General features: G+C 38.5%; 2 protein-coding genes across 5 annotated transcripts in view; one reads left to right on the forward strand and one right to left on the reverse strand.

The window, feature by feature from the left end:
- The window catches only part of MPLKIP (M-phase specific PLK1 interacting protein), a 109,501-nt gene extending 96,881 nt beyond the window's left edge, over positions 1-12,620 (reverse strand). The window contains exons 1-2 of one of the 3 annotated variants that reach the window (XM_077864113.1): positions 11,943-12,605; positions 10,168-10,694 (exon numbers count right to left, since the gene is read on the reverse strand). In XM_077864113.1, coding sequence (XP_077720239.1) covers positions 10,494-10,694; positions 11,943-12,407 — 666 coding nt within the window. In that variant the 5' untranslated portion in view covers positions 12,408-12,605 and the 3' untranslated portion in view covers positions 10,168-10,493. Of the gene's footprint in view, positions 1-10,167; positions 10,695-11,942 lie in introns of those variants that run through there. The other 2 variants (XR_013360485.1, XM_077864114.1) reach the window with 2 other exon arrangements.
- Positions 12,331-26,300, forward strand: part of SUGCT (succinyl-CoA:glutarate-CoA transferase) — a 712,850-nt gene continuing 698,880 nt past the window's right edge. For both annotated transcript variants that reach the window (XM_077864111.1, XM_077864112.1), the window contains exon 1: positions 12,331-12,828. In XM_077864111.1, coding sequence (XP_077720237.1) covers positions 12,729-12,828 — 100 coding nt within the window. In that variant the 5' untranslated portion in view covers positions 12,331-12,728. The remainder of the gene's footprint in view (positions 12,829-26,300) is intronic.

Here is a 26,300-nt window from a genome sequence, read left to right on the forward strand (position 1 = left end):
CAGCAATCCTATTTTCTCACCATTTAGTAAGATATTAGCTCTAGGTGTACTTTCTCAAGTTGAGCAAGTTCCTTTTTATTCCTAGTTTGCTGAAACTTTTAATCGTGAATGGGTGGATTTTGTCAAAACTTCTGCACATATTGACAAAATCATATTTTTCTTTAGTCTGTTAATGTGATGAATTACACTGATTTTTCAACACTGAATCAGACTTGCATACCTGTAATCCCACTTGTTCATAGGACTTAACTTTTTAAATATATTGTTGGATTCAATTTGCTAATATTTTGCTGATGATTGTTGCATCTATGCTTATGAGATAAGGTGTGCAGTATTCCTACCTTGCAATCTCTGGTTTTTGCATTTGGGCGATCCTGGCATTATAGGATGAGTTAAGAGGTCAGAGTGAATTTTTTATTACAAAATGTCTCAAAGAAATGAGAAAAGTAAAATGAACGTGTATACCTCATACCTAATCTTAATAAATCTTATTTTCCATATTTGATAGTTTCTTATAATATACTTACTTACCCATCCACCCAAATTTGTTCAAAGCTTATATTCCCTTACATCAAAATAATTACTGTCATGAGTAGTATTTCTAACTTTCATTTTTTTATTCCCCTTTATTGTTTGGCAGACTTTTACATTTTCTTTCTTTCTTTCTCTTTTTTTAAAGGTTTTATTTACTTATTCATGAGAAACACAGAGAGGAGAGAGGCAGAGGGAGAAGCAGGCTCCATGCAGGGACCCTGATGTGGGACTGGATCCCAGGTCTCCAGGATCACACCCTGGGCTGAAGGTGGCGCTAAACTACTGAGCCACCTGGGCTGCCCGACTTTTACATTTTCATGTAAAAATATCACTAGCTTTTTATTGCTCTTTATTTTGGATTTATTAATATTGTGTCATTTGGCTCTTATTAATTTGATTGCTGAATTCTATTGCATTTTGCAAATTTACAGCTTACTTAAGTAGTCTTTTTCCTATCAATGGTCATTTAGATCACTGCCAATCTTTTGATCTTACAAACATTACTACAAAGAACATTTCTGAATGTATCTCTGCAAAAATACAAGAGCAATTATTTTTCTAGATTATATATTGCAGAAGAAAATAATTCGTTTTAATTCTCTATGTTACTTGTAAAATAATTTCTGCAAGGAGGTTTTCATATAATTTATTCAGTAAGAGATTTAAGTATATTTTTGAGTTGGCTTTTAAAACAATGAGGTCATGGTCTGCAGGTTATTATACAGTTTGTAAGCAAATCCACCTATCACAATGTTAAGTAAATACACAAAATTTATGCAGAAGAATTTTTAATAGTTTACTTTCTATAACCTCATGTTGATAGGTAATAATCCTTGGAGGACAATAGTAAATATAAATCTAAGAATATTTATAGGAATGTTTTTGATCTTCTGAGTAAACAATAAGTACATTTAACTCAGAGTTAAATTACGCAAATACATTTGTATGTATGCAAATATTCTCTAACCTTTAAAAAACTTTTATAAACATATTGGCATTTTCCAAAGTATTTTTCACATTCTCAGAAAGCTTTGCTATTGTAACCTTTTCGGACTTGTGGCTAATAATTTCAGTTACAATTTTTAGACAAATTTGAATTACACTAATAATAATTGGTAATTATTTTGTTCCACAATAGCTAGATGTGGATTTGCGGGGTTTCAGGGTATTGAGCGCCTTCAGTGTTGTTATATTGCCAAATGGCTCTCCAAAGTGGTTCTACCATATTATACTTCCATGGGAACTTGTGTTGGATGACTTGACAACTTTGTGTTGCCATCAAAGCGTCATGTAATAGCTCACTGTGACTTCATTCTATATTCTTATGATTACTAGGGATTCGTACTTATTTTCCATATGGATCTGCTTTTCTACACTTATCTTTCTTGGGTCACTGAGTTGCTTGATTTTTTCATTGAATTGTAGGAACTCTTATATTCTAGATATAATTTGTTAGGTATATGTGTGTTAAAAATCCCACTTAAAGAAAAAGATTTTATTTTTTTTATGAGAGACACACAGAGTGAGGCAGAGACATAGGCAGAGGGAGAAGCAGGGTGTTTGAGGGGAACTCCATGTGGGACTTGATTCCAGGAGCCCAGTGTTGCAACCTGAGCCAAAGGCAAACACTCAACCACTGAGCCACCCAGGTGCCCCCAAAATCTCATTTTTAAAAGAGATTTTATTTATTGTAGAAAGAGAGAGAGAGTGAGGGGAAGAGCAGAAAGAAAGGAGAGGGAGGGGGAAAGAATCTCAGGCACACTCTGCACTGAGTATGGAGTCTGATGGGAGGCTCAATCATATGACCTGAGCCACACCAATAGACAGATGATTAACCAACTGAGCCACCCAGGCACCTCCCTTTTTTAGAAGAGTTTATTTTGGAGAGAAGAAATCCCATCTTTTTAACTGTGTTTATAAAGCCATTTGTTGTTTTTAACAGTCACATTTGTCAAGATTTTATGTGGTTTTCCCAACTGCTATAAGAAATCCTTCTCTATTGCAAGTTCATAAAAAAAAATGTTGCCTGTTGTCTCTTTTCTTTAGTTTTAACTGTTCACATCTGGGTCATTATTTAACTTGAAAATTTGCTTTTGAATGGCCTAAGGATTCACTTTTACTTTTTTCATAAGCCTAAATATTTGACTTGTTACTACTTATTGTCGGTCCTTTCCCCAGTGATGTGCAGCACTCTGTTAACCATGTGCCAAGTTTCTATAAACGTGTGAGTTTCTGAGGTCTCTGTTTTTGTGCCATTAGTTTGTTTATTCCTGCACGATCAGTCATTAGTTTTACAAGTTTCTTTTCTTGGTGGAGCGAGTCTGCTTACGTTTTTCAACATTATTATGACTAATCTTGACCATTTCCTCTTCCATATAAACATCCGGATCATTTTGCAAGGTCTATAAGAATTATTTTGAGATTTTTATTGGACTGAATTTATAAATTAAGAATGGGCATACAGTATTGTCTTTCCATCCATGAATAACTCTCCATTTAGTCATGTTTTAAAAAAAGTTCTTCAAAAATGCTTTGCAGTTTTCTCCGTAGTCCTCCCAAGACTTACTGCAGCTTGCTATGGAGAATGAACCATTTTTAGCTACTGTCTTCTTTGATTGGTGCAGTGCTATAATTGTATATCACTCTTGGATCCAGAGCAATAGTTCAAAGTTTGCTTCCCTTGAAGGTGTACACAGACATTATCTACAAATATAATCCCTTTCTTCTCTCCCTTTACAACTCTCATACCTCAGATCTCTTCCATTCCCACTTCTCAGACTTTCATGTAGTTTTAAGAAATGCTTTGTCTTCATATACTGAGTTATTGGTATATATAATCTCCTTTAAACATGAATAATGTGCAACAGAAATAAATTTCCAGATGCTGAAACATCACTGCAATCCTGATATACACCATATTAGTTTTTTCTTCACTTTTTTTGTTTGGTAACTGCTGAACTGTGATCTTACTTGAGATTTTTAAAACTATGTTTATACGTTAAATACTGTACAATTTCCATTTATAGGTCCTTGGCCAGGCTTGAGAATCAAGTTAATACAAAGATTGTAGGCTGTGTTGGATACTTTTTTCTTTTTTAGTAAAAGCTTTTATAATATAGGCATTATGTGTTTAACCATGAAGGCTTGCTAAGTCTGCTGTCATTTATGGCAAGAAGGATTATCAACTCAGTATCTATATGGCAATTAGTTTATTATGGCTTTCTATTCTTTTTGAGTCAATTTTGATCATGTCCTTTTCTTAAAAATTACTAATTTCTTCTGTTTTCAAATACTTTGGCCATACTGTTGGGAGTGACCTCCAAGGTCTCTATTACTACTACCCAGTAGTAATATAGTTTCATCTTAATCCTCCGTATACCAGAAAAAAAGAGTATCATTTCTTATCTGGGTCCAAAAGGCCCTTTTAATTTTTAAAAGTATTTTAAGTTGTTTAGCAAAATGTACAGAATAAAGATACAGTGAAACACATTAGAAATTTGAATAAAAATATAAACATAGCAAACCCAAATTTTTGTTATTTTCCTGGTTTTCCTTGGTATTAATATATGAGATATTGGGTAATGTACTTGGAATGCATTTTAGACATTCTTTAACTGTCATGAGCCTAGAGCATATTCAACTTATAATTCTTGACTCTAGATTTCAAGTGTATCTCCAATGAGCTCTGGATTAAGTATTCCTTTGGTTCTTTTTTTTTTCCTTTGCTGCTTCTTACACTTGAATCTTCAAGAGCAATACAATTTAAACCTTAGATGTCACACTTTTGAAGAGGATGGCTAGCTTCTGTGCTTCATAATTGCAAAACGTGTTCACTTTTAGATTTGTAAGCATCAGTTAGAATGGTCAGTCCAATTTTTTCACTTTTACATCATTTATTTCATTTCAGTCACCTTTGAATGTGCATTTGCCTTTAAAATTTGTCTTTTAAAAAATGGATGATGCAATAATGAAGATTTCACTATTGCATTATTCTTCTAGGTGATTCCATTACTATTGTTTTCCTACTGTAGTCTTTTTTTTTTTTGCATAGTTTCAGATGTTATACCAAAGGTTAATATTGTGGGTTTATTTCTTCTCCCCTTTTTTTTCATTTAGTTTCTGTTCAGTTTGTCCAAGGGAATACGCTTTTGCTTTTTTTTTTTTTTAATTTTTTACTTATTTATGATAGTCACACAGAGAGAGAGAGAGAGGCAGAGACATAGGCAGAGGGAGAAGCAGGCTCCATGCACCGGGAGCCTGATGTGGGACTCGATCCCAGGTCTCCAGGATCGCGTCCTGGGCCAAAGGCAGGCGCCAAACCGCTGCGCCACCCAGGGATCCCACGCTTTTGCTTTCTTAACATTCTCTACAGTTTGTCTCCTGTTTCACAGATTTATTTTTAAATTTTTTTGATGGACGGTACTTTTTTTTTTTTAATTTATCAAACATTCTGGTCAGAAAACACAGTCTGGCTATCAATCAAATCTTTGAAATTTGCAGGCTCTTTGTGATTTAGAGTATTTATAAAAATTACTTGCTGTGTACTTGAAAAGAATATGCATATTATCTATAATCTGTTTTGTGTCCCATTTTTCTCTGTTCTTACAAATTTCCTATCTACTTGCCATATCCATATCAAGTCGAGATGCTAAATCACTGTGAATTTGAATCTTTTTATAACTCTTCATTTTGTTTTTTTTTTTTTGAGAGAGTACTTTCAGTGGCATAAAGGAAGGAGAGAATGTTAAGCAGGCTCCATGCCCAGCGTGGATCATGATGTGGGGCTCGATCTCATGACCCTGAGATCATGACCTGAGCCAAAATCAGGAGTCGGTTGCTTGACTGAGGCACGCAGGTGCCCCATACCTCTTTATTTTAAATGTTATTCTTTTAAAAGCAGCAAATAGATGGATTCCATTTTCCTAATTCCTGATGTTTCTTTAAAACAAATTTTTATTTTTAGATTCATTGTGCTATATTTGGATTTACTACTGTACTGGATTTACTCCTTCCCTGATTTCTTTTGGATTTATAGTTAATTATATTCCTCCTTTGCTGAAGATCTTTAAAATTTTTGGTTTATATTTTCTAAAATAATTTTTAAAAGTAATATAGCCTCTTAAACATGTTCAAGTCAATATAAAAATATTTTTACTTAATCTTAAAAATTGTAAAGGAAGTCATTTCTGTAATACTGAAATTTTAAGCTAAATTTCTTACATTACTAAGGTCTCTAACTGAATCAATATATCACAGCAATTTGATATGCACCATCACTCCTTAGAACAGGTATCAGAAACTTTATGCTATTTTATTCCCAATTCATCTCTCCATTGTATTCTCTCATGTAATTTTATCTTATTGCAATATAGTGTATTGCTTGAAAGCCTTTTACTGATACTCTATTATGAATCTGTCTCAAAATACATGAAAAACATTTATTGAAGTAAAAAATATTTTTAGAAATTAAAAAAATAGGTTTCCAACAACTATAAACCTCCAAGTGTTGAAGACTGTTGTCTGGATTACTATTACTACTCATTACAAAAACATAAATACATTAATTTTAATAAATTATTATAAACAAAATAAGTCTTATTGGAAATGTATCTCAATGAGAATGTATTGTGCTGTATTTTCTTATATTTATGAGTAAGTTCTGTTATTGCTAGAATAAGACATCTATTTTACTATTTTATTAGTACTTTTTATGTGTAGATATAAATGCTGAGAAAACTCACTCATGTATATAGAAAAAAAGGGTCAGAAAGAATTGTCATAGTGATGTCACTCAATTCTCGGACTCTTTAAGGTATATGCCAAAATTTGTAAACTGAATCTGTAATCAAATTATTTTTAATGATTTTGACAATTTGAGCTTTCTTCAATTTTAAAAGCAAAGAATTGAAGACCACCCTCATAAAAGACCTTGTTGTTCAAGCCATTTTCCTTCTTAATCCTTTGGAAAGTTAACCAAAGATGTTTAGTAAGACTTTATCAGTAACTCTTTCACTTAGTCATCTTGCTAGTAGAGCTTAAAATCAAGAAAAAAACTGAGTAAAAACACCTCCCACAAAATTGGAAATTGCAGAGATTTCTTGAGGATAATGATATATAGATTAGAAAACTTATGTTTGAAAAACAATCATGTTTACAGAATTAGGATTTAATATAAAATATCTGAAAAGGGAGAATTAATCATAACTAAACTGATTTTCTAAAGCTAAATGTACTATGTCCTAGTGTACATTTTGGGGATATTTATTCCATTTACCTATACCTAAGTATATACTCTGCTCTTATTGTTTATGGTAGTTTATCAAACTAAGACACACATCCTAACATTTCTGAAGTTGGGATGCATCTTAACAATTGATGGCACACAGTTTAGTGGCCAGTGTTTTTACTAAGTGGTATGTAATTATGAATCATAGAACAGTGTCTTAGATTAGATGAAAATTTAGATTGTGGAAATTAGGAGCAAAAAAAGATAATGAATCACTATTAAGTTCAGGGAATATGCAAGGCGTATCGATGACTATTATGTGTCTTATTTACGAAAAACCCATAATGTGTTTCTGTTAACTTAAACCTAAATGCATGTTCAGAATTAAGAAACAATAGGAAAAAGGAAAAGACTTGGGCCAGTTAAAATTAATACGGATTTACAGAATCTGATCATGAACTGGCAAAGGTTAATGTTTCTCCTAAGTATCTGAAAAATGCTCTGGAAAATATACAATCATGAACTTACCTTTGATATGTGATCTTTTCACTGGAAAATCTATGATTAGTATGTCAGAAATAAACATGGAACTTCTAATTTCTTCCTCCTTGAAACCGTGCTAATAATGCTACTGAGACAGGTTTGAGACATATTTATCAGGTTCTTTACTATTAGGAGAATGGTGAAAATGGCTTGACAGCATTCACCAAAACCAATCATGCTTTTGTACCAGTTTTGAATATTCTAAGATAGATGAGGCAAATAATCTTATCATTTGTTTGTTGCCTAAAAAATAAGGTAACTTTACCTTCAGTTTATTTTCCTGCTCTCTGCTTTACTTTCACACGAGTCACCCATAGGAAAAATGAGTTTTTCGAAGTCAGGAAACAAAAAAGGCAAGGCTATTAAACTAAAACTGTCATTGTACTATCTCCTACTTGATAACACATCTGAATTCTGAACATCTCCACCTGGGCCAAGATAACCCATTTCTAAGATCACACTTCACTCATAATACAAATTAGCTTCCACCACACTTTCTTAAATTGGGCAGTCAAAAAGGTCTGTGCAGGTTGACAGGGATGTTAACTCCACATCTTGATGGCGTAGTGCAAGGTTCTAGAAGAAGAGTATGTGGGACCTGAAATACTGTTGGGGTTATTTTTATAAAACACAAACTCACCATAGTTTTCCTATGTAAATTGGGAGAAGGGTGATTATGAAAAGGCAGAAGGTAAAAAGGAGAACTAGCATAATCCACTAAACAAGGAAATGTTCTTTACATCATTTTAACAAAGAGTATACATGAGAATTGAGGATCTGGAAAGTTTTCTATGCCTGCATTTTCCTTGGAAGGTCGAAGACTCCAAGTACACACACTCTTGTTTGAAGACCCAACTACAGGTTATACCTCCGTTCTTTAGTTATCTAAATATTTAAGCTACATACTTAACTAAAACATTTTCTAAGTTATATAGCATTTCTATGGAGGTAAAAATGTGTATTTTGTAACAATAAAAGGCAATTATTTTTCATATTAGAGAATGATCAATTCTTTCATTCAGCTAAACAAAGATAGACTAATAATAGAAACAAACCAAATTATCAATGTTGCAAGAACTTTGATAACTGAATACACTATCAACTAGAGTCAAACAGTAATGCACCTTTCCTGAGGACAAAAAAAAAAAAAAAAAAAAGTTCCTCTTAAGAAAGTCAGAAAAGGTCAGCTCTGGAAGCGGATGCTGGTAACTTGGCAAGAAAGAATTTCACATTTCGTTGTTTGATATTACACTTAGAGTGAAATAAAATGCACATAAACCATTAAAACTGTTACAATTTGTGTATGTTCCAAATACACTATGAATACATTGGCACAAGATCCTTCCTGACTTCCTTTTTCATCTTTGCCAATAATCCAGTGATCTCTAAGAGGTGGTTTAATAATTATTTCCAAATGCAATTTCCTAAAGATAGTATTTCTTACCTATAAAGTTCATTAAGAGGTTTACAAAAGTATTCTATTTGCTCTAATTTTCATGACACATCATGACCTCAAGTCATCTGGGAAAGACAAGATGTTAGAGTATAAAGACATTTCCTTTAAAATATTGGGGAAAATTACTAATTTACTATCCTTTTTAGAACAGGAGACAAGGCAGAGCAATACAGTAGTTATAATCAGAATGTCTGCATTCATTCACCAAATATTTATTAAGCACCTACTATTTCCCAGACATCATTCTACCAGCTGAGGCTCTATAGGGGTGAATGAGAAAGTAATAGCTACCATTTATTGAGTGCTTACTATGTGCCAGGCTCTGGCCTAAGAGTTGCACACATAAACCCATTTAATCCTCAAACACAACACCTCTATGACATGGGTACTATTTTCATTTTACATATGAAAAAATTGAGGCATAGAGAAGTTAAATAACTCATCCAGCTATTAATTGGTAGAAATATCCCTGGCTGTCACAAAAGTTTCCATAAATCTAAACTCTTTCCCTTCTCCTTTTCTTCTTTGCCTCTGTGAGAACTAACAGAACGGAGTATGGGTCAAATAGGTGGTGTGACCATTTCATTTTTAGAGGTTTCTTTTTGGGAATGTTTAAACAGATTTTTAAGTAGCTCTATCTTCATCATGTTGTGATCTCAAGATACCCAAAAAAACCTGAATGCTGGAAGACTTAGTTTTGTTTAAATAGTTAATGTAGGTACACACATGCAGCATCCCTTCCTCTGGAAAAACCACTTTTCTAATCCAGGCAGGCCTACTGGGGCGGAAGATTATGGGACCCGGTCTCATTATAGGGGAGGTCCACAGTTCAAGCTAATTAGGTCTCACTGCCTTGGGCAGAGTGACTGGTTCAGGATGACAGAAACATGATCCAGGCATGACAAATCTTTCTTGGGATGGACAGAGATGTTCTCTTCACAAAGGAAGAAGTGATTTGACTGCTGGTACCCTACCTTCCTTAGCTCAAGAGAAAATGATTCCAAAATATTCAAAGATGTTGAAAAATTTACATCCAGGACACTTCCATCTAACTATGCAAGAAATAGCCTATCACTGCCTTTTCCAGTAAAATGAGTATAAAAAGTATAAATACCCTTTAAGTGGGTTTCTGTGACTTTCAGTCAAGTTTCAATGCATTTGCAAAACCATTTACATAAAATATGCACAAAGAACAATGTTTATAATAAATAAGAATAGAATTCTTTTCTGTTCTCTTCCTTCATCCTTTCCCCTGTGAGTAAATATAGAACTGTCTCTGGCTCAAAGGATGGTTTATTTCATTTTCAAAAGTAGTATGCAAAATATTTATCTATGAATTCTAAGCAAGTGATTACAGGCATTGTTTTAATAATTCTATTTCTTTAGCATATGACAAAACCACAGTATATCTAGAAAGACAAAAATGTTTTATTTTAAAACATTGGAAAACCATTGAAAGACAAATGTCCATTATATAACCATGAACGTTAAATATTTGGAAACTGTGAATCTTCTAAAATGTGGTAGGCACTTCCAAAGAGCTAAATGTTGCAAATTACTGTACTGTATGTCTTCTCTAATATCAACAATACTTGATATGATGAAAAGTACCAAGAAGACTCAACTAATTGTTATTCAAAGTCACGATCTTAGGGTTCAACTTAATTACAGGAGTAAAAGTTTTGTCCAAGATGTTCCTGACACATGAAGCTTCCAGGTGAATTTCAGAAATGTTTAACAAAAGTATCTTCCTTTTTTGCCTGTGAATGTTTGAGTATTGCTGTATTGTTGGTTAATATCCACTACAGACACTGGTTCTAGGCCAGCCCAAGGGTCTTCAAGCATTGAAGGCTTGAAATAACTTTCCAACTCATTAGACATTCTTTTTTCTCTACCACGCCCTGATCCAAATGGTGTAGATGTCCTTGGAGAACCCTTTAGAAAAAAAATCATCAGTTAAAAAAATGTCTTGTAGAGATAATTGGCACTTAAAAAAAAAAAAAAAAAGCTAGTGGGGATCACATTGCTAGTTTAAAAGTCGTGTTTTGAACCCAAACATGTTCAACTGCAAAATCCATTCTTCCTTTAACCTAGTGTTTTGGTCTGTAAGAGTATTTAGGCCGGTCTAACGGCATGCCAACGCTCAGCTCAAATACTTTTCAATTTCTATGTAGGAGCTTTGCAGAACTACCCATTGGTGATGAAATAAGCAACTGTGTTTCCATTTTTCCTCAAAATTTCCATCATTTTTTTCTGAACAAAAATTTTCAAAAAAAATCTTTTTTTTTTCTTTTCCCTTCTTAACGCTACAGCTTCAAAATTTCAAGAACCTTTCCATCCTGTGCAATTTTATCTCCTTAGCTCTGGACTCAAAAAGGGGTCGGGGTTGGTTTAGCCCTATTGGAAGTTAGAAAACCGTGCGAGCTTGTTGAACCACAGACCTCCTAGCCACACCAGAAATAGCCCTCGGTCTCCAGGAGAACGAGAATCTTACAAAATCAACGATCTTCCCTTAGGAAAACTTGAGAAGCAGCCAGTGTAGTTTGAAGCTCTCCCCCCTCCCCCTCCGCCCCTCGCCCCCGCCGCGGTTCCATTAGTAGGGAAATGGCACCAGTGTCTGTCTGTCTGTCACCCTGTAACTCCGGTGAGCTCTCTGCTGGGGATGCTTTCGCTTTCTTATCCCTCGGAGAATAATTTACTCAAACGAACGGGCCGGGCCCCCGGCAGAGGACAGTGTGTGAACGGCAGTGCACGAGTCCAAAGCAGGAGGGCTCTGCAGACAGGGAGCACAGGGCAGCCCGGAGGGCCCAGCGGGTTAGCGCCGCCTTCAGCCCGGGGCGTGACCCCGGAGACCCGGGATCGAGTCCCACGTCGGGCTCCCTGCGTGGCGCCTGCTTCTCCCTCTGCCTGTGTCTCTGCCTGTGTGTGTGTGTGTGTGTCTCTCATGAATAAATAAATCTTAAAAAAAAAAACAAGAAAAAAAAAAAACCACCTCAGAAAGTACTGAAGGTAACCTAAGTTACTTAACTTCTCTCTCAGCCTCAGTTTACTCATCTGCAAAACAGGGCCAACAATAGTATCTCACCTCATAGAGGATTAGACAAAATAATCCATGGAGAGGGATTATTATTAGTACCATGCCTGCCATACAGTAAGAGCTCGGCAAACGCTGGCTATTATTACCTGGGGGTGGGTCTGCTGCTGCCCTGGGGAGTAGCCGAATTGCTGCTGGGACCCCGCGGGGGACTTGGAGTAGGAGCCAGGGTAGCCGCCAGGGGACGGAGACCCGAATCGGCCCCCCGGGAAGCTGCCGCCGTGTCGCGGAGAGTGGCCGCTCCCGTAGGGCCTAGACCGGGGCCCGTACGGCGGCGTGTGGTGCGGACTCCCGTACCCGTCCCGAGGGGAGGGCGGCCGCGGTCCGCCTCCGCCCGGGGCACCCCGGAAGCCGCTCCCGCTACCCCAACCTCCTACACCCGCGCCGGGGTAGGGAGGAGTCGGGGGTCGAAGGTTCTGCCGGTGCATGTCAGGAGACGGAGACCAAGCCCTCAGCGCCGCGCTCTCCCGCCGGAACTGGCCCGACCAACCCTTCTCAGAGGCTCGGCGGTCCGCTGCCGACACTGTCCCCCGGCCTCCAGCGCAGCACAGCATCTTGGTTCCGGCGGCACAAGGGTTCCGTCGGGCGCACTGGAGAAGCGGGTTGCTGGTCCGGATAGAGACCGGTTGGACTTAAAGGCAAGAGGAAGAAGAAGGACGAGAGGGAGGCCGAACAGTCGGCTCCAGCAAAGGCCCCCCGGGCCCCGCGGGGCTTGCTCGGGCCCGGCCGACTGCGGCCCGGAACACAGCGCGCTGCGGCCCCGCCCAGGAGGCGGGGGGCGGAGCCGGAGGGGCCCGCGGGCGCCCCTGCGGCGGCGGCGGGCGGTGCGCGCTCGCTCTGCTGACGCCCCGAGGGGAGAGGCGGCGAGGCGCGCGATGCTGGCGGCGGCGGCGAGGCTCGCGGCGCTGCGGGGAACCTGCCTGCTCTCCGGCCCGGGCGGCGGGCGGGGCTTGCGGAGCGGCCGCGCGCGCTCAGGTACCCCCGGGGCGCGGGCCGGGCGGCGCCGTGGGGCGGGCACCCGCGCGTCCCGAAGCCTGTCCGCGCCCCGCGCCCCGCGCCCCGCGCGCGTCTCTGGCCTTGCCCGCCCCTCGCGCTCCGGGGTCGGCGAGCCAGCCGGGGGCCGCGGTGCTCGGCGGGGGGCGGGGGCGGGGGCGGGGTCGGGGTCGCCCTGCCCCCGACCCTTGTCCCGAGCCCACAGAACTTTGAGAAGGTACATCCAGCCGCATTTCGGGAGGGATTTCAGAGCCCGGCTCCCCGGCGCGGAGACGCGTGTCGGACTTTACTCCTTGCACGCTCTGGGTGAATGCAAGCGGCGGGGGAGGTGGCTCCGAGGCACAGATGCTGACTTTTATGTTAAAGGGTTTATTTATGTATTCGTGCACGAGACACACAGAGACGGGGGCAGAGGGAGAAGCAGGCTCCACGCAGGGAGCCCGATGCAGGACTCGATCCCAGGACCCCCGGGTCACGCCCTGGGCTGAAGGCAGGTGCTACACTGCTGAGCCACCCGGGCATCCCAAACTAATGCATTTTTTTTAGACATTTTATTTATTTATTCATGAGAGACACACAGAGAGAGGGGCAGAGACACAGGCAGAGGGAGAAGCAGGCTCCATGCCGGGACCCCGGGGTCACGCCCTGGGCCAAAGGCAGATGCTCCGCCGCTGAGCCCCCCAACCCCCCCCCCAGGTGCTCAGATGCAGATTTTCAATGAGTACGCTTGGACCAATAGCTGTGAAAATTTTGACTATTTCCACAAAGTTTGGTATTATTGAACAATGTGCCAGTTCCAGCATGACACCTGATGGCTAATAAAACATGCTCTTGTACCAGACACCTGTCCCAGAATTTGATTTAGAAGTCGTGGTTTGGGTTTAAATCGGCTGGCGTCGTATAGAACTCTCTTTCCTCAGAGTTTGGGAGCCAGAGTCCATTGTGACTCATGACATCAGCACCTGGGGGGATTCAGGAGATGGCAGCCCCGTGGAGGCCTGGCGGTGCACCTTGCAGCTGCCCCTGCATGCTCTCTTTGACAGGCTGGCTCAAAATGTAATAGAGAAAAATTAAATTTTAATTTGTCTGATCATTTTTGCAATTGCATTTGATATATTTTAATAACTGATTTTACCACATAACAATTAAACAATAAGCCTCTCAAATCCACATGTAGAAATAAAATTCATGAATGAGAAAGTCAATTCAAGATCCCTGGTCTGTATTTTTAGGAAAAAATGGTAATAATTTTAGAAAGTAAACTAAGTGTTGTTACTCTTAGTAGGAATCTTCTATTTATTTATCATTTGAATATCTTTTAAAAAAATGATTTCTATTTGGAGATAGGGCAGAAAGTTTTAGTAGTATCTTAGATATTTTCCGTATTTCAAATATGTATTTTCCTAAGTGACTCTTTTACTTGCATTCCTTCCTTAACAGAATTAGAGACATTTGATAAGGCTGGCTGAAGACTGTGGTGTCTCCTCAGTTTCTGCCCTCCATGAGGAGTGGAGACACCAATGGCTTTTTTAGTTTTTTATTCTGAGGGAGTTCTGTTCTCCCAATTTCTCCTTCAGACACAAATTGTAGAATCAAGTCAGGATGATGCCATTAAGCCTTTAGTGATGCAGTTAAGGCATGAGGACCCCAGATAATCCACTTTAGGATGTATTTATGGCTTGGCCAAAAATTTAGCTTTTGGGCCTTGTCGTGGGTGTTTAGCTTAATGCCTGGTAACTGGGCCCTCAGATATTTATTGAATAAGCTCTTGGGTGGGTCATGTCATTATCAGTCAGTGGTTCTCACTTATTTTACTTTTTCTATCATTAACCAGTCCACTTTTGGGGGAAGAGGGAGCACAAAACGAGGGCAATGGGAACCAAAATTACCTTTATTAATTTTTTTTAATAACTGGCAAATGCTTTGCAGAATTGATTAAAATACTGTATATTGTCTTTTTACTTGGCTTACACCTCGAGAATGTTCCCTGTAGTGATGTCTTCCTGTCTTCTACTACACATAGGAACTTGCAATAGAAATAGGGGAGGGAGGGGCACCTGGGTGGTTCAGCCATTGAGCCTCTGCCTTCAGCCCAGGTCGTGACCCCGGGTTCCTGGGATCAAGTTCCACATCTGGCTCCCTGCATGGTGCCTGCTTCTCCCTCCACCTGTGTCTCTGCCTCTCTTTCTCTCTGTGTGTCTCTCATGAATAAATAAATAAAATCTTAGAACAAAATAGGGGAGGAAAAGAAGTACAGTGAGAATTTTTGATGGGTAAATTATACATGACAGTGTGCCCTTCATCAAATTTGCAAGTATATATGAGGGTTGAGAGACAGTTAATAATTATATGAAAACTCCAGATTCCATTTGGATCACTTCTCAGAATAGGCCATATGCCCTTTTAGAGATGAGAAATAGCCAAGAGAAATTAAGTGACTTGCTTAAGTTCACATAAAAGCAGAGGTGCAAGCAGAACTCAGACTTCTTTAATCCCGGGAAATATATATATTTTTTGAAATCTAAATAAAGATGATGAATTGACAAGCTGTCCTTTGAACAATTCCATAGATAAGTGAACATTGAAAAATGTTGAAAATGCTGTGTTGCTTATTGTTCTGGATTTAGCAATTAGTACATACAACCTCAATATTGAATTTTTATAAATGTAGCTAGAATCTTCCCAGGTGTTAGCATGGGGATTGCAGTCTGAGTGCCTGCACTGGTGGGTCTGAGGCATCTATCTATTTGTATTGAATTTATTTTTATGGTCGTGAGTTCAGGGGAGGGGGAGGGGAGGAAGTTTTATGTTGTGTTATCTGGAGGTAGAAACATGAGAACCTGGGGTGATGGGTATGAGACTACGGTGGCTGCCCTCTGAAGTCTGAGTCCTGTGGAGAGAAAAGGGCAATTCTTATTTTTGTGAACAGCAGAAGTTTTGGTCCCACCTTTCCCCATGGGCTCCCCTCCTCCCCCAAGATAATTAGAGCACTGTTTAGGGAGGATTAGCACTGGAAACAGGATACTGAATAGGGCAGTGCTTTCTTGGAAGACACTATTAGTGTCTAGGTACTTTTTTCAAGTGGCTTTGTATACATAGCACATCAACAGATGGAACGTCAAGAACTTTCTGAGTACCTGTGAACTATATGGGGAGCCCCAGAAATAATTGGTTAACTTTGTGGTGGTGTGTTATTTTATAGGTTTCACATTAATGCAAGAGAACCAAGCCAAGGAAGTTTAAGTGTAAATGTAAATGGAACCAGGTCTGTTTCTATAAGACAAGATTTTTATTTAGGTTGCCTAAGATATTTTGGTGGGTTTTTTTGTTTTTTTTTCCTAGTGGATTTCAAATTTTTTAAAGATTTTAATTATTTATTTGACAGAGAGAGAGAGCACAAGTAGTCAGAGCAGCAGGCAGAGGGAGAGGGAGAACCCGGCCCTCTGCTGAGCAGAGAGCCCAGTGCGGGGCCTGGGATCGTGAACTGAGCTGAAGGCAGACTGAGCCAACCGGTGCCTCCCAATTTTTTTTTTTTTTTTTTGATGGTTAGCATTTTTTAGCAATATTTAAGTTTATTATTAATTTATTTTTAAAATTTAAATTCAATTAGCATCTAGTATATTATCAGTTTCAAAGGTATTGTTCAGGGATTCATCAGTTTTATATAATACCCAGTGCTCATCACATCACATGCCCTTCTTAATGTCCATCACCCAGTTACCCCACCCCACCTCCCATGGCCCCTCCAGCAACCCTGTTTGCTTCTTTTTCTTTTTTTTTTTCTGTTTGTTTCTTATGATTAAGAGTCTCATGTTTTGTCTACCACCCTGATTTAATCTTATTTATCCCTCCCTTCCCTATGCTTCTGTTCTTTTCCTTAAATTCCACATGAGTGAAGTCATATGATAATTGTCTTTTCTCTGATTGACTTATTTAGCTTAGCGTAATACCCTCTAGTTCCATTCACATCATTATAAATGACTTTTTTTTTTTCGGTTGAGCCTTATCTTCAAAAAAACATAATTAGAAGCCAAAATTACGAGAGCAGATGGGCTGTATTTGAAGCAGGATTTTGGGTTTCAGAGCCCTGCTCACTCTGCACCTCTAAATGCCCCCCTGAAAAGAGGCTTCTGGGGCACCTCTGAGGAATTCCCAAGGCTCTCCAGAGGGGTGTGAAAGCCAATATTTTAGGAGGTGTTGGATATTAACAAGGGCTGCAAATATAAATATTTTGGTTTGTTTTACTTTGTATTATCAAGAAGTGTTTATTTTCATGTTTCTGCATTGGTCACAGCCTTGCAAGCCAAGAAAACTACAACCTGGGTTACAGGGCAAGACTTGGAAGTTAAAAGATTGTTAAGAGATTAGATTGTTAGAGAATGCCCAGGAAGTTTGTTTCTTTTTCAATGGGCTATAAAACTCAGCCTGGGAGACATTCAAGATTGAGATTTATAAACCCTGTGAAGTTAATCTTCCCTGGAGACATTTATTTACATTCCAAAGGGTAAAAATTCTGAGACCTTCCCTTTTCTTGCTAAGGAGAATTTGCTTACATTAGGAAGAGTAGCCTTTTTTCTGCCTTTCTCAGTTTGGCAGCTATAATATACATACTTCTAAATTCATACTTTTGGGGATCCTTCCTGTGGTTTACCCCCTGTATGTACAGGCCTAACCAACTGGCTCTCTTTACAATGCCTGTGGTGTATTAGGTGTGGGAAAAGTGATTTCTTTCTTTCTTTTTTTAAGATTTTATTTATTTATTCATGAGAGAGAGAGGCAGAGACACAGACAGAGGGAGAAGCAGGCTCCCTATAGGGAGCCTGATGTGGGATTTGATCCATGGACCCGGGATCATGTCCCTGAGCAGAAGGCAGATGCTCAAACCACTCAGCCACCCAGGCACCCCAAAAGTGGCTTATTTTTTAATATAAGTAATAGTTACTGTCATTTCTGCTCCAGAACCTTGTGTTTACTCTCAGGCTAAAAATGCATAAATGTAAATATTAAAAACATATTTTTGATATAAAACACTTCGTATTACAGGAGAGTATATTTAATAATTTTTATGTATAGAAATGCTTGTATGTATACTTAGAGCATAAGCTTTACCTTGATATTTCCTGAAACTTTAACATCTCCGTTTTCCTTATAGAGGCCCTGTTAGTGTATCTCTAGGATGTGATTAGTTCACTCATTGATAGGGTTAGGACTATAGTGACACAGTGAATCACTTAACTATCACTTACATAATATTTTTCATTGATAAAGCAAGTATTAGAAGCAGCTTGTTTGCAGGAGTTTATGAGAGCCACACTTTTTATTTTTTATTTTTTGAGAGCCACACTTTACTCTTAATCATCTTTTCTTTCTTTCTTTCTTCTTTTTTTTTTTTTTAATCATCTTCTTTTCAACTCTGTGTACACTTTGTCCCTGGTAGTCAAGCATGGGTGAATTGTTTTATAGATATTTACCTCTTTGTAGACTAATATTCTTTACTCAGGTGCAACACAGATGTTAAAACATTAACTCACACCTCTAAAAATTTTCATTGAGCATAAAATTGGTGAGAGAGTACTTCAATATGAAGGCAAACATAAGAGAGTATAACTATTTGAGACACAAATTTTTATTTTGAAATTAGAAAATAAAAAAAAAAGAAATTAGAAAATAAAATTTTAATTTCAGTGTAAGTTGTGTTTTGGGGCACCTTGGTGGCTCAGTGGTTGAGCAGCTGCCTTTGACTCAGGGTGTGATCCCAGGGTCCTGGAGTCAAGTCCCACATCAGGCTCCCCACAGGGAGCCTGCTTCTCCCTCTGCCTATGTCTCTGCCTCTTTCTCTGTGTCTCTCATGAATAAATAAATAAAACCTTTAAAAAAAAGGAAGTTGTTTCTTTGTATTTTTCCAATTATAAAAAAAATACATACATTTTGTAGGAAACCTAAAGTATTTCGAAAAATAGAAAGCAAGAAAAAAATAATTGCTTACCCAAGAAGCAACTATTAATATTTAAATAGCAAAAAATAAGCTTTAGATAGTTTAAATCTTTAAATAGAAAAATAAAAGCTTTTAAAATGGGAAACCCACCCTATACATGAACATTTTGTAATCTGGGGTTGGGAAATCATGGTACCTATGCAGAAAAGAGTTAACATAGCAGACCTCAGACTGCTGTCTTTATTATTTTTTTCTTAAATTCTTATTTATTAATTTATTTTTTTGAGACAGTGGGAGGAGCAGCGGTAAAGGGAGAGAGAGAATCTAAATCAGGCTCCATGCCTAGTGTGGAGCTAGACACAGGGCTCGATCTCAGGACTCTGAGATCATGACCTGAGCTGAAATCAATAGTTGGACACTCAATGGACTGAGCCACCCGGGTGCCCATCAGGCTATTGTCTTTAAAGGACCATCTTAGAAATTTAGCCCTTGGATGGCATCTGGGAACTTGGCACTTGAATTGCTTCCTAATTAATAAGTATGCCTAGATGGCTTGTACAATCCATGTGATTTATGGTGAGCCTGCTTTTTTTCTGAGTCTGAAATTTTGGCACATGGGAAGCAGAGCATGTCTAGGTGAATAGCCCTCAGTAAAAACCTTAGATTCTGAGCTTGTAATAGATTTCCCTAAGCAGAAGCATTGGACTACTGCTCTTTTTTTTTGTTTCTGGAGAAAGAAGCAGGCTTGGTGTGACCTTCACAGAAGGAAAAGAACATAAGAAGCCTGTGCATGGATTTTTCCAGACTGCTTGTTTATTTCCCTTGCTCTTCCTGTCATATATCATTTTGCTGTAATAAATCTTAGTCACGAATACAACTGTATGCTGAGTCCTGTGAATCCTTTTAGCAAATCACTGGAAGTGTGGGTAGTCTTGAGTAATCCTGAAACAATACCAAAGTGGAAAGTAAAATGCTTTTTTTGAAAGTGTGATTCCAATATAACTCAAAAAGCAAACAAGAGATAGGGAAAAGTTACTTTTATGAAATATGTATGATAAAAGGTTAATATTATTACTGCATGTATAAAGAATACATACAAATCAGTAATAAGGTAATTTTGCCTTAGCAATATGGGGCAAAATTATGAGAATTTACAAGAATAATTTACAAGAGTAGATATGAAATGAGCAGATGTGAAAAAACTTTAATTTCAGAAGTCATTAAATGCAAATTAAAATGACAGTGACACAGATTCTAAATGTCATATTTGCAACAAACAGAAAAAATCCCACAAAACCAAGAGATCATATTCAGTGTGTGGAAGATGGTGGAGAATACCGTTTTCATACACTGCTGGTGCCAGTATATGTTAATACTGCCTTTTTCATGGACAATTTGATAATCAGTATTAATACTATTAAAGAATTTGTAACATGAACACATGGTAGGCTATGTATACTTGGAAACATGCTCTTAGCTTTCCCTTCTCCATCCAAAGTTTCTCCAAAACTCTAAAAAGCCTTGAAGAATAATTCTTATCTTCAGTATTGAAGAGAATTTCTGGGGAGGTTCCACAGGCCCTCACACAAAAAGCATCCTAAATTCTCTTTTCATCTCTTCTGCTCTTCAGAATTACCCACTGGAAGCTGTTAAAAACAAATCAAATTATAAAACATTTTTTTCACATAAATATCCACCACCACCCTCCAACTTCTAGGCTGCCCCTTCCTATACTTTTCCTTTTATTCCTCTTACTTATTTGCAGTATTCTATAAAATAAGACTCAATATATTTGTGTGTGTGTTTGTGTGGGTGTCAAAAGAGGGCTTATCCTGTTCACAGTCTAACATTGCAACATCCCCCCTCCACTCCCTGCAATTACACATTTTCTTCTTTGCTATTGAATTATAATTCCCCTCAGGTACTTAGGACAGTGTTTCATCAACGACCTAGACTGAGCGCTGTTTTGCCAGTTGTTCTCTAGAAGGGACTTTTTTTTTTTTTCTAGTTTGTGTAAAGAACTTACCTTTGGTTAGTCTTCTCCTAGGGGACAGTCACATCACCAACATTGAGTTCAAGGACCCTCTAGGACTTGTGAGCACTCATCTTCAGTAGTTAGTAACTATCATTTGCTCCACCAGTTCCTGGTTCAACCACTTCTGATCATCTGAGTAGTTAAGGATGGCCCATTAATGAGTCCTGAACATCAATTTTTTATCCTGTGGCTTGCTGACTTTTGGTTATAAATCCTCTAACTCTAAATTGATTTATGAAAAAAATTGATTTATGAAGCCTGTAAATTGGTAGTGTTATACATTTCCACATACCAATCTGTAGTAGTGGTCTATCTACTGATTTGAAAATGATTTGAAAAACAATACCTTGCATATAAGCTGATATTTAAAAGTTTTAATCACTTAAATAAATTTTATAATATGAACTATGATGAGAGGAAGATCCGGGATGTGTGAGAAATATGCTTTTCTTTAGCCTACTAGAGAGAAGGGTTATGAAAGAAGGCTTATTCATAGGCTGATCAATTTTAGGCAAGAATATATATGGAAGTTGAAAACCTGGAGATTGATTTCTTTTTTTTTTTTTTTTTTTTTGAGATTGATTTCTTTAAAATGATTTGTGTATCTCGGGACGTCTGTGTGGCTCTGTGGTTCGGCATCTGCGTTTGGCTCAGGGGTGATCCCAGGTCTGGGGATCGAGTCCCCCATCAGGCTTCCTGCAGGGAGCCTGCTTCTCCCTCTGCCTGTGTCTTTGTCTCTCTTTGTGTGTCTTTCAAGAATAAATAAATAAAATTTTTTTTATTAAATATTTTATTAATTTATTAGTTTGAGACATAAAGAGAGAGAGGCAGAGACACAGGCAGGCTCCATACAGGGAGCCCGACATGGGACTCGATCCTGGGTCTCCAGGATCAGGCCCTGGGCTCTTGAAGGTGGTGCTAACCCGCTGAGCCATCCGGGCTGCCCAATAAAATCCTTTAAGAATGATTTGTGTATCTCTTAGGAAAGTCTTCATGTATCTCAATTTGAAGACTGCTGCTAAAGGGACCGTAAAAGTCTCCCCCTTAAATGGAACTTACCAGTTGCTGGCTTTGATGCTGTGAAATTGCTTAGAACTTACCATTTTTCTCCTCCAGTGCTTGGCATCTCTAGTGGTCAGGATAGGTTTCGTTGTGCTGCAGTACAAATTAGCCCACGATCTTAGTGGCTTAATAAAATAAAACTATCTTTCTTGCATGTCTCGCTTCACTCTTTGAAACTTGCAGCCTCCAAGGTCACTGCAGTAGAAGAGAAGCCTGGGGAGTTTCATGGGATGTTTTTAAGGGTCAGGCCTGAACTGGCTTACGTTACTTGTGCCTGTCCATTTCATTGGCCAGACCCCAGGCATTTGACCCCAATCTAATTGCAAGAGAAAGCTGGGAAGTGTAAAAGAGCAGAGGGAGTTTGGATTAACACTGACTTGTAATTTGGTTGTGGCATGCTTTCCTCATGACTCAAAAGCCCCCTTTCTGATCTTTTTACATCATTCTTCCTATAAACTTCTTAAGTTTTCATTAAAATAGTGGCATCTACCAGTTCCCAAACCTGTTTAATTGCAAATACCACAGTATTAGCCAAGTTCTTACAGGTGAAGGGCAGTTGTTAAGAAATGGGGTGTCAGCAGAGGTGGAATATAAATTATTCTAAGTTATTACCCATGTAACTTCTCTGGTTGTCTCTAAATGGTATGATTGCCTTGTAACTTGAGCATCACTCCCACACCACCTTTTTACAGCTCCAAAATTCTACTTTCCCTGGAAAGTCTTCCAGTGGATACTAATTTCTGAAGTACTCTAAACTTCTACACTTACCTGTCAAACTATATTATTAGGAACAGAGCTTTTTTTTCAAGACTTCTAACACATGCTAGAAAGAAAACATCTTGCTAACTATTCTAAAGTTCAAATTAAGAGAACATGCTTTGAAAAAAAACCATCTTCTCTCTTCTTGCTCCTAAGTTCTGGTAGTGAAGTTCTCTGTAAAATATCAAATTAAATCCTTTTAGTGTATATTACATGTTCTATTTGATATGATATTTGATCAATTTGTTTTATGACTTGGCCTTTTTTTTTTTTTCCTAATTATTGGCTGGTACAGCAGGGAGGGATGCCATGATTGCTGTCACATGGATGACCACTTAGTGGGCATCTGTCAATTAGGTCTACGCTCGTGCTGCTCAAGTGTATTGTCTCCTGGAAATCTTAGGGCCAAATACCAAGGGAGTCTTAGAAGCAACCATAGAATAATGGCACCTTCATTATAATTATACTTCTTTGCATGATTGCTCAGCTGTATCTTTATAATAGCTTTCAATCATAGAGGCTAAGAAGATAAATGATATACAAGCTGCTCAATATATCACAACAAATTGACAACTGAGGCCCTTTCCAACTGTTTTTACTCCTATAATTACCCTTTACTCCCATCCAGCTTATTGTCTTCTACAAACTGGCAAAATATGTATGTGTAGTTGTCCTTCTTGAGTATAAAGTATTGAGAGTCATATTTTTTTCGGTTCCGTAAAATAATCATGTATTTTTCTTTTCTTGTTTTCACATTTGGAATAAGTTACTTACTTTAATAGGTGGTGTGACATTTTTTGATAATGATAATAATGACAAAAGTGAACTTTTAGTAGGCATTTAGTATATGCCAAGAAGTGTATTGAGCACTTTGCATACAACATTTCATTTAATCCTTGCAAACTCTGTGATTTAGAGGGAACACGCTCAGCGAAGTGAAGTTACCTTGAAGGTCAAGGGGGAGTAAGTTCTGGCGCAGGAAATCAGATCCAGTAAATCTCCAGAGTTCATACTTTCCACTGTGTAAAACTCATTCATTGATATTGACTTCAGTGTGCTTGGAAGTTCCTTCTGGGTGTCTTCTCAGATCATACAAGTATAATTCTATTGCCTGAAGTGAAATGAATTCAGTTTAAAAGTTTTTGCTTCATTAAACAAAATTTTACTAATTTATTATGGCTGTTGGATGGCATTGGTAGTGGAGTATAGACTTCCTTTAGTAGATGTGTAATGAAATGAGATTTATGGGATGAAGAGACTCCTAAATGTATTCCACTCATCGTTTGAAATAAAACAGGAACCCGAAAAGAGATCTGAGTACAGATGATCAGTATTTTTGGAGACTTAAGGAACAAGAAGAATTACTTGTACATTCCTTTTTTTTTTTTTTTAAGATTTTATTTATTTATTCATGAGAGACACAGAGGGAGAGAGGCACAGACACAGGCAGAGGGAGAAACAGGCTCCATGCAGGGAGCCTGACGTGGGACTCGATCCAGGGTCTTGAGGATCACGCCCTAGGCTGAAGGCAGCACTAAACTGCTGAGCCACCCAGGCTGCCCTACTTGTACATTCCTAATGTCAAAATATCTTCTCATATTTGAGGTCTTTTTCTATGTTCTTATTATTGAAAATAATTTTTCTAATTTTGTTGATTTTTTATGTTTTCACTTTTTGTCTTTTTTTTGGGGGGGGGGGCTGATTGGAAACACAATCACAATTAAGCAAAATTATAGAAACATATAACTTAGCCGGTAAATTTCTCCATAAATTCTTTCTCCAAGATTGAACTGACAAAATTTTATGAATGCTCCTACAGCTACCAACATTTATTATTATTATTTTTATTCTTATTTAGAGAGAGAACGTGTACCTGTGTGTGAGCCAGGGAAGGGGAGACAGAATCCCAAGCAGGCTCCACGCTAAGTGCTTAGATCTCATAACCTCATGACCCTGAGATCATGACCTGAGCCAAAATCAAGAGCTGGTTGGCTACCTGACTGAGACATCCAGATGCCCGCATCAACATATATTTTTAATGTTATGCATATTTACAAAATAGGATTATATTATACATCCTATTCTATAATTTGATTTAATTTTTTTTAAAGATTTTTTTTTACTTATTCATCAGAAACACAGAGAGAGAAGGCATAGGCAGAGGGAGAAACCAGCTCCTTGCTGGGAGCCCGATGTAGGATTCCATCCCGGATCACACCCTGAGCCAAAAGGCAGGTGCTCAACTGCTGAACCACCCAGGCAGCCCTGATTTAATTTTTTACCTGAGGAATATATCTTGGTCAACTTTTCATGTCAGGAAACATAAATCTGTTTCATTTTTCTTAATATCTACCCAAGAGTCTGGTGTATGAATGTGCCAGTGCTTATTTAACATTTTACCAGTTGATGGATTTTTTTTTATTGTTTTGAATATTTTTCTTCAGTATTAAACCTAGAAGGGTGGGACACCTGGGTGGCTCAGCGGTTTAGCGTCTGCCTTCAGCCCAGGGCATGATCCTAGAGTACCAGGATTGAGTCCCACGTCGGGCTCCCTGCATGGATCCTGCTTCTCCCTCTGCCCTGCGTCTCTGCCTCTCTTTCTCTCTGTGTGTCTCATGAATAAATAAGTAAAATCTTTAAATAAAAAAAAAAAACACTAAAAATAAACAGAAGAGCAATTCACAAAAGAAGCTATTTGAATGGTTAATTATTACAGAAAGAGATTTTCATCAGGGAAATGCAAATTAAAATCACAACAAGAAACATTATCTACCCATTAGAATGACAAACATTAAAAAGAATAGCAATTCCCCATGTTGTTAAGATGTGGAGCATCTATAACTCTCATGCATTGTTGTACAACCACCTGAGAGATGTTTCTCAGGTTCTTAGAAAGTTAAAGATACACTTACCATATTATTGAGCCCATTCCACTACGTATTCACTCAAGAGAAATGAAAACATGTTCACAGAGAGACTTGTAGGTGAATGTTCATAGCATCTTGATTCGCCATAGCCTAAAACTGGAAACAACTAAATGTCCATCAGTAGCCGAATGGCTAACAGATGTGGTCTACCCATAGAGTACAATACTACTCGCTTATAAAAATGCAACCACAGGGGCGCCTGGGTGGCTCAGTCAGTGAAGCAGCCAAGTCTTAATTTTGGCTTAGGTCATGCATGATCTTGGAGTCCTAGGATCCAGTCCTGGGGTTGGGCTCCCCCACTCATCAGGGCATCTACTTCTCTCCTTCTTCATCTGCTTGTTCCGTCTCTCTCTCCTTCTCTCAAATGAATTAAATAAAATCTTAAAAAAAATGCAACAACATGGGGCACCTGGATGGCTCAGTGGTTGAGCATCTGCCTTCAGCTCAGGTTGTGATCCAGAGTCCCGGGATTGAGTCCCACTCCGGCTCCCTGTGAGGAGCCTGCTTCTCCCTCTGCCTGTGTCTTTGCCTCTCTCTCAGTGTCTCTCATGAATAAATAAATAAGATCTTTAAAAAATGCAACAACATGAATGAATCTCAAAATTATTATGCTTTCTGAAAGAAGTCAGACACAAAAGAGTCCCTACAAAATGATTTCATTCACATAAAATTCTAGAAAATGCCAACTAAATTGTAGTAACAGAAAACAGATCAGTGGTTGTCTAAGGTTGGGGGT

Source organism: Canis aureus, chromosome 21 (assembly GCF_053574225.1).
Source record: "Canis aureus isolate CA01 chromosome 21, VMU_Caureus_v.1.0, whole genome shotgun sequence".
NCBI classification, from domain to species: Eukaryota; Metazoa; Chordata; class Mammalia; order Carnivora; family Canidae; genus Canis; species Canis aureus.